This window comes from Palaemon carinicauda, chromosome 18, assembly GCF_036898095.1.
Source record: "Palaemon carinicauda isolate YSFRI2023 chromosome 18, ASM3689809v2, whole genome shotgun sequence".
NCBI lineage: Eukaryota > Metazoa > Arthropoda > Malacostraca > Decapoda > Palaemonidae > Palaemon > Palaemon carinicauda.
Window position 1 is genome coordinate 21,320,775 of NC_090742.1, and position 9,550 is coordinate 21,330,324.

The 9,550-nt window shown below is 37.4% G+C and overlaps 1 protein-coding gene across 1 annotated transcript in view; it reads right to left on the bottom strand.

Annotated features, from left to right (window-relative positions):
• LOC137657018 (lachesin-like) overlaps positions 1-9,550 on the bottom strand; it is a 262,273-nt gene that overhangs the window by 12,129 nt on the left and 240,594 nt on the right. Inside the window, exons 5-6 of the mRNA XM_068391371.1 lie at positions 3,118-3,304; positions 60-185 (exon numbers count right to left, since the gene is read on the bottom strand). Of these exons, the coding sequence (XP_068247472.1) occupies positions 60-185; positions 3,118-3,304 (313 nt within the window). The remainder of the gene's footprint in view (positions 1-59; positions 186-3,117; positions 3,305-9,550) is intronic.

Genomic DNA, 9,550 nt, shown 5'->3' on the forward strand with positions numbered 1-9,550 from the left:
CCATAAACATAACATGCAACAAGAAGACACACAGAGAAAAGATTTAAACTGCTACTCACAATTAACTCTCAGCATGATGCGTTTGCTGACAGACGGAGGAATTCCGTTGGTGGCGATGCAGAGATAAGGTCCCATGTCCGTTCTGCGCACGCGCGTCAGGTTCAAGTAGACGCCCTTTATGTCGGCTGCGGGAAAAGGCAATAGAGTGCAGGTAAATGATGGAGGTAGTCATGATATACATCTTGATGCGATTTTTGGCTCGTTGCTTCAGGCTAATAATTATTCAGTGTACGATGGGCTATAGAGATAAATTAGTAATATTCATTCACAACTTCGGTTATTCATGCATATGTATTTTTTTTTCAACTGATGAATCTAGAATAAAGTTTATAGAAAGATCTTCATTTTATACAGAGACTACTCTTCCTCTCATTGTTAAGATACCTTTTCTCCTTTATATATATATATATATATATATATATATATATATATATATATATATATATGTGTGTGTGTATATATACATATATATATATATATATATATATATGTATGTGTATATATATATGTGTGTGTGTGTATATATATATATATATATATATATATATATATATATATATATATACAATGTTTATATATATATATATATATATGTGTGTGTGTATATATATATATATATATATATATATATATATATATACAATGTTTATATATATATATATATATATATATATATATATATATAGTGTTGTATGTATGCGTTTGTGTATGAGTACGCGCGCGCGTTTGTATGTGTGCGTATAAGCGTTTGTATGCTAACAGGATATGTGTTAGTTAACTGTAAGGAGCCGAAGTCTTTCACTATTCTACGTAGGTTCTCTTGTAAAGTTCTCCGTTAATTAAGATGCCTTTGTCTTGGTATCATCTTTTTCAGTGTTGCATCAGAGACGCAAGATGAAAAAGCCTTATAGTTTTAATTGGAAATATATTGAGTTCTTTCTTCCACATTTTCTTAATTATCGTCTCTGGACTTTTTTTGGGTTTGAGGTTATAGCACGTGTTTTTGCAACAGATGTTTCTTCAGTATTTAAGGGCAGTTTTTTGTATAAAATAAAGTTCCAATTGTATCTGGTGTGTAACCTCCTTAGTTCCAGTTCCTGTTACTGTTCCGATTTTATTTTTCCTTGTTTCCTTTCCTCACTGGGCTATTTCACCTGTTTGAGCCCCTGGGCTTATAGCATCTTGCTTTTCCAGCCAGGGGCTCCAACAGGGAAAATAGCCCAGTGAGGAAAGGAAACAAGAAAAAATAAAATTTCAATAAGAATAACATTAAAATAAGTATTTCCTATATAAACTTTAAAAACTTTAACAAAACAAGATGAAGAGAAACAAGATAGAATAGTATGCCCGAGTGTACCCTCATGCAAGAGAACTCTAACCCAAAGCAGTGGAAGTGCATGGTACAGAGGCTATGGCACTACCCAAGACTAGAGATCAATGGTTTGATTTTGGAGTTTCCTTCTCCCAGAAGAGCTGCTGACCATAGCTAAAGAGTCCCTTCTACCCTTACCAAGAGGAAAGTGGCCAGTGATCAATTACAGTGCAGTAGTTAACCCCTTGGGTGAAGAAGAATTGTTTGGTAATTTCAGTGTTGTCAGTTGTATGAGGACAGAGGAGAATAAGTAAAGAATAGGCCAGACTATTCGCTGTGTGTATGTGTAGGCAAAGGGAAAATTAACCGTAACCAGAGAGAGGGATCCAATGTAGTACTATCTGGCCAGTCAAAAGACCCCATAACTCTCTAGTGGTAGTATCTCAACGGGTGGCTGGTTCCCTGGCCAAGTGAGGTTTAACTATGTATGTTTGGTATTAACCCTGACATGTTTTAGCATCTCTAAATTTCTTTTCAACTTCTATAAAGTGTTTTAGGAAATTCCAGTCACTAGTGGTAACGACTCTTAGGTATCCTTCTTGAAGAGAAATTTATTTCCTTGCCAAGTAGGTCTTACTTGGCTTTCTTGCTTATATATCCTTTGAGAATATCTTCGTATTTGTGTATCTAGCAACTGACACTACTAAAATAACAATGGTTTTTGAGAGAGAGAGAGAGAGAGAGAGAGAGAGAGAGAGAGAGAGAGAGAGAGAGAGAGAGAGAGAGAGAGATGTTAAGAACGATTCATATCCTTTTTGTTTTTCTTGTTTATTTTTGCTGTTAAGAGATACATTACCAGTAACACAATTTTGAAAATCAAAAGTTTTAGTCTTTAGATTTTTTTTTTTTTGTCTAAACAAGATGAATTTTAATACGTCGGCTAGTCGGTTTGTAACCAAAACTTTGAGTAATTTAAATATGATTGCTTGTAAATATGTACTTGTATATTGACAAATAGTTATACACAATTGAATACAAACTGGCACACTTTATATATTATACTTTATGTATATATAGATAGATAGATGAATAGATGTGTATATATATATATATATATATATATATATATATATATATGAATATATGTATATATATGAATATATGTATATATATGAATATATGTATATATATATATATGTATATATATATATATATATATATATATATATATATATATATATGTGTGTGTATATACATATATATAAATGCATGTAATATAAAAAAACGGTACTATTTATAGATCAAAATTGCTTTTATTTAATGTACTGTTTTAAAACATTACGGGTGCAAAATTTGGCTGCCCAAGAGTAATACTTGTATGGCATCTATCACTGTACTAAAACTTATACTTTTTCCACTTTTTATATCTAGTAAAACTTTTCCTCTGCAAAACATCGGTATTTTATCTATAATTACATGTTAGATCTAGTTTAAAAAGGCTAGGAACTATTTAATAGTAATTGGGGAATCATGCATGAAGGGGGACTAATATTTTTCGTATCAGGAAGAGATAGGTGTACAGTCAAGTTCAAAAGTCAGACGCCATTCTTATACTTTAAATGAGCCAAACCCACTATATTGGAAAAACAATGGTCGGCGAGTGTCGTTGGACTATTGAATTTGACTCCACGGGATCTTAGTGAGTCCTGGACTCTACATGAGACTAATTCTGGTAGGAACTTTACCTAGTTTTACGTCCCTATCTCTCAGGACGATGTTGACACCACCTTCGCGTTTCCAGGATACCTCTGGGGCTGGATAACCCCGGGCCTTGCAGACTAAGATCACCGAACTGCCTTCTTCTATTTCGGTCTCTCCGGAGGTCTCGTTGTCCACGATTTCTGGAGGAACCACCACTTCCAGGTAAGACATCTGTTGAGGATGAGGGGAGAAGGGAGATCATAGTTTAGATGTAATAATGTACAATCTTTTATCATTAAATTCAGTACAGTGAATTGTCCAGTTTGTGATCAAACTGAATATTTGACTTCGAAGTACTATCGTATTCAAAAGTCTGCCGTCACCCGCTAACGTTTGTGAGTGACGGCAGACTTTTGCAATAGGAAATTAATAATGAGTGAGTGTCGACGGACAATTGGATTTGACTGTACATATCATTTATCATGGAGTTACTGATAATACTGTTTACTTATTTAAAAAGATGTTTTCTCCATATCCTCCGAGTAGGGAGACTAAGATTTAAAGAGGCATAATGAATAGGTAACAGATAATTTCAAATAAGGTATATTTATTCAATAAATAGTTTTCCTATTTTACCGTCTTTTTCATCACCATTGCCAGAGTTACTTTTATGACTTAATCTTTAATAAATAAGCACCGAATTTTTTTTTTTTTGGGGGGGGGTGTCTTAAATAAACTTATATAAACTTTCAACTGGGCTCCTCAAGGCACTAGAAGAGCTGGAAGACCCAGGCCTATATGGCTGAGAACTATGGAGCGTGAAGGAGGAAACGATGAATGGTGAAGTATTGATTTAAAAGCTCAAGATAAAGACGACTGGTGAAATCTAACCGAGGTCCTTTGCGTCAATAGGCGTAGGAGGAGATGATGATGATAATGATAACCTAAGCCTGAAAAATCAATAGGCTCGTTATTCTTGGATGATCCGAATTAATTCTGACCATCCTTTATATTCAGATCTTCCTGGACAATTCCATCCTGTTCGTTAATACTAGGCAGGCAGTTAATTCTAATAGCCAGACCTTCTTCATCATGAGGCTCAATACTACACAGTATTCTAGACGTTTTATTCCAGCTATGACGAAGTTGTGGAATGATCCCTAATCGGGTAGTTGAATCAGTAGAACTTCGAAAGTTCAAAGTTTCAGCAAATGTTTTTATATTGAACAGGCTGACATAAGTCTTTTAATAGTTTATATATGATATATCTGTTTTGACGTTGTTACTGTTTTTAGAACGATTTATTGTTAATTTGTTCTCATTTTTTTGTTTCCTTATTTCCTTTCCTCACGGGGCTATTTTTCCCTGTTGGAACCCTTGGGCTTGTAGCATCTTGCTTTTCCAACTAGGGTTGTAGCTTAACTTGTAATATATATATATATATATATATATATATATATATATATATATATATATATATATATATGTGTGTGTGTGTGTGTGTGTGTGTGTGTTGTACACTTGAAAATCAATCCCTATTAGGTACTATAGACTATACTCTGTTTTGACTGTAACGAAGCTACGAAACAAATTTCAACTTCGCCCGTAATGTAGAAGTGCGTAAGAGCCAGATTACATTGCTCTTGAGTTGCAGCCCAGTAAATTGTCTCTGATGGCAAGTGGAAAATAATCGTATCTAAATCCTTACTGCCAAAGTTCCCTTGGTGTTTTCTCAAGTGTATCATTTTTTTTTTCTTTTTTTTTGTGCTTTTAAGTGAAGTTTATAAAAGCTGTTTTTATATACTTTTTTTTAGGCTAAAAATGTCATTAGTTGGAAGGGGCAGGGTAAGAAGGGCAATAGTAATTTATGGCTGATGAATATACAGTAGAATAGTGTGAGGCAGATTATATTATATTTATTGCTAATATTTGGATATGAAGGCAAGAATACTTTCTCTCTCTCTCTCTCTCTCTCTCTCTCTCTCTCTCTCTCTCTCTCTCTCTCTCTCTCTCTCTCTAATATATATATATATATATATATATATATATATATATATATATATATATGTATGTATGTATATATATATGTATATATATATATATATATATATATATATATATATGGGTGTGTGTTTGTTAGTTTGTATGTATGTATGTATGCGTGTATGAGATTGTTGCGTTTGTATAGTTTTACTGTTTCCTACGCAACATTTATCCTGTATGTTGGAGGATAGTGCCATCGTTTCACTCTAATCCCAACTTTGCTGTCCAACTTCTCTCAACTTCTGTTTTCCTCCCAGTTACACATTGGTGGCGAATGGCCTCTCTGACCCTATGAGTAGTCCTTATGATTCAGATTATTATTATTATTATTATTATTATCATTATTATTATTATTATTATTATTATTTACCTGCTAATCTACAACCCTACTTGGAAAAGCAGGATGATATAAGCCAACGGGTTCCAATAGGGAAAATAGCCCAGTGAGGAAATAAGCTAAAATGAAATATTGTAAAAACAGTAACAGAATTCAAATAATTACTGTGCAGTAGTTTTGTAACTTTCTTCATCATTTTCATTAACAAACATTGCTCGTCCACCGCAGGACCAAGGCCTCAGATATATCCTTCCACACGCGTGTATTTATGGTCTTTTTATGGCAGTGTATACTCACTAATATTCTTAGCTCTTCAATCCATCGTTTTTTCTTCCTTCCCCTGCTTCGTTTGCAATTTCTAGGGACCCATTCTGTTATTCTTTATGTCCATATTTCATTCTCATTATAATTTCCTGCCCATGTTCATATCATCATCATCATCATCAGTCATTACTAGTCCACTGCAGAACAAAAGGGCTTAGACATGCCCTTCCAATCCCGTCTGTCTATGGTCTTTCTATGCCAGTATATACCCGCAAATTTTCTTAGCTCGCATTCCGTCGTCGTCTTTTTTTTCCACTCCTTCGTTAGCAACTTTAGATGGTGTTAAATCAAGATATTTCCAATTCATTAGTAATTATATTTCAACAATGCACAACTTTATAAGAAATTTCTAAATTTGCTGTATGGGATTTATGATACAATGAAGTTACTTGGAAATTTTTCCCTTGATAATTATTTTTATGTTAGATTGAGTATTCAGATAAGGAGAAGGTAGCTTTGCCTATTTCTGTTGAAAGAGCGCTCTCTTAAATTGAGAGATTCCTTGTTATTTTGAAAACGAATCGTTGAAGGATGTTGATATTTTATTTTTGCATTCGACTGACATGTGAAGTTAAGAGAGATACCCAGAAATGGTCTGGAGATACAAGAATTGAAAGAACTTATGTCAAAGACATGAAGCAAAGTTAAGGCAGCAAAAAATCTCTAAAAATAGGCGTTAGATTATTTTTAAGGAGTGAATCCAAAACCACGATTGGCATTCTTACATAAGAATATATAAAATACATGACAATTTTTTTTTTCAACTCGCTTCCAGTTCTTAGTTTTTAGGGATATCAGGTGATATGTTCGAAAAATAAAATACAACAAAAAATATTTGTTCGAATAACATAATACAACAGAAAATTTTGCTAATATTTTTTTTTTTTTTCCTGAATGTGTGGGTTTCCCTGCATGTGGAGCAGAACATTTGTTTGCATCTGGGGTCTCGTCACCTTAGCAACCGTCTTGCAAGCATCAAGACCCCACCCACAAAAGATATCAAGATCCAATACTTTCTTTGCACCCTCACCCCCTTCCTCCTTCACCTTCCCAGAGAGAGAGAGAGAGAGAGAGAGAGAGAGAGAGAGAGAGAGAGAGAGAGAGAGCTTTAAATTCTCTTTCTCCATCTTACTACCTTCCTTCCTCCTCAATCTCTTTGCAAACCCACCCACCCACCCACCCCCAAGGGAAAGCGCCCCCCCCCCCCCCCCCCTGCCCCTGCCCCCTCCCCTTGGGGCCACCTTTTATTGAGAGCTTCCTGTAATGGTCTTTCGTGAATGGCCTCGTCATAAAAGTGTAACGAGTCTCATTTACATAAACGTTGCTACTTTTACCTGAGTTTTAATTACTTGGAGAATAAAGAATTGTAATTACGTCAGGCCCCCAAGAGCCACCACCAGCTATTCCACCGCGATCAGGTTTTGCTCTGTCGGCCAATGCCCCCCCCCCCCTCTTGCCTCCCCCTTTCCCCTCCCCTCCCCCCCCCCCCCCTTCATCTTCATACACCCCAGCTTCTTCTCATGCCCCCTGCATCCCTGCCAACGCCTTCTGCGACTTCCTCTCCTTCCAACTTTTTTCTTCTAGCAAGCTCGAGAGTTATTGGGAGAGACGATTCAACCAAGGTTATTGATTGCTTCATGCTCTCTCTCTCTCTCTCTCTCTCTCTCTCTCTCTCTCTCTCTCTCTCTCTCTCTCTCAGTAAAACGACAGTGGTAGCCATTAACAACTGAGATATTAATGTACACATGCCCCCCCCCCCTCTCTCTCTCTCTCTCTCTCTCTCTCTCTCTCTCTCTCTCTCTCTCTCAGTAAAACGACAGTGGTGGCCATTAACAACTGAGATATTAATGTACACATGCCCCTCTCTCTCTCTCTCTCTCTCTCTCTCTCTCAGTAAAACGACAGTGGTGGCCATTAACAACTGAGATATTAATGTACACATGCCCCCCTCTCTCTCTCTCTCTCTCTCTCTCTCTCTCTCTCAGTAAAACGACAGTGGTGGCCATTAACAACTGAGATATTAATGTACACATGCCCCCCTCTCTCTCTCTCTCTCTCTCTCTCTCTCTCAGTAAAACGACAGTGGTGGCCATTAACAACTGAGATATTAATGTACACATGCCCCCCTCTCTCTCTCTCTCTCTCTCTCTCTCTCTCTCTCAGTAAAACGACAGTGGTGGCCATTAACAACTGAGATATTAATGTACACATGCCCCCCCCCCCTCTCTCTCTCTCTCTCTCTCTCTCTCTCTCAGTAAAACGACAGTGGTGGCCATTAACAACTGAGATATTAATGTACACATGCCCCACCCCTCTCTCTCTCTCTCTCTCTCTCTCTCTCTCTCTCTCAATAAAACGGCAGTGGTGTACATATTAACAACTGAGATATTAATGTACACATCCCCCCCTCTCTCTCTCTCTCTCTCTCTCTCTCAGTAAAATGACAGTGGTGTGCATTAAAAACTGAGATATTAATGTACACATGCCCCCCCCCTCTCTCTCTCTCTCTCTCTCTCTCTCTCTCTCTCTGTATAACGACAGTGGTGTACATATTAACAACTGAGATATTAATGTACACATGCTCTCTCTCTCTCTCTCTCTCTCTCTCTCTCTCTCTCACAGTAAAACAATAGTGGTGTACATATTGACAACTAAGATATTAATGTACACATGCCCTCTCTCTCTCTCTCTCTCTCTCTCTCTCTCTCTCAGTAAAACGACAGTGGTAGCCATTAACAACTGAGATATTAATGTACACATGCCACCCCCCCCTCTCTCTCTCTCTCTCTCTCTCTCTCTCTCTCTCAGTAAAACGACAGTGGTGGCCATTAACAACTGAGATATTAATGTACACATGCCCCCCCTCTCTCTCTCTCTCTCTCTCTCTCTCTCTCTCTCTCAGTAAAACGACAGTGATGTGCCTTAACAACTGGGATATTAATGTACACATGCCCCCCCCCCTCTCTCTCTCTCTCTCTCTCTCTCTCTCTCAGTAAAACGACAGTGATGTGCCTTAACAACTGGGATATTAATGTACACATGCCCCCCCTCTCTCTCTCTCTCTCTCTCTCTCTCTCTCTCTCTCTCAGTAAAACGACAGTGGTGGCCATTAACAACTGAGATATTAATGTACACATGCCCCCCCCCCCCCTCTCTCTCTCTCTCTCTCTCTCTCTCTCTCTCTCTCTCTCAGTAAAACGACAGTGGTGTTCCTTAACAACTGAGATATTGATATACACCCCCTCTCTCTCTCTCTCTCTCTCTCTCTCTCCCTCTCTCTGTAAAACGACAGTGGTGTGCATTAACAACTGAGATATTAATGTACACAAGCTCTCTCTCTCTCTCTCTCTCTCTCTCTCTCTCTGTAAAACGAGTGGTGTGCCTTAACAACTGAGATATTGATATACACCCCCTCTCTCTCTCTCTCTCTCTCTCTCTGTAAAACGACAGTGGTGTGCATTAACAACTGAGATATTGATATACACCCTCTCTCTCTCTCTCTCTCTCTCTCTCTCTCTCTCTCTGTAAAACGACAGTGGTGTGCATTAACAACTGAGATATTGATATACACCCTCTCTCTCTCTCTCTCTCTCTCTCTCTCTCTCTCTCCAACCATAATTTTTACTTCCAGCAGATTAAAATTTTTTGCTGAATAGATGATTTTCTAATTGCTTTTCCTATTACTGGTTACATAGTTACCTTACCACCTCCTGTGCCGATTTATTGTTATTGTTGTCATTGCGAAGATTTCTGTACTATTCCAGTCAATAGAC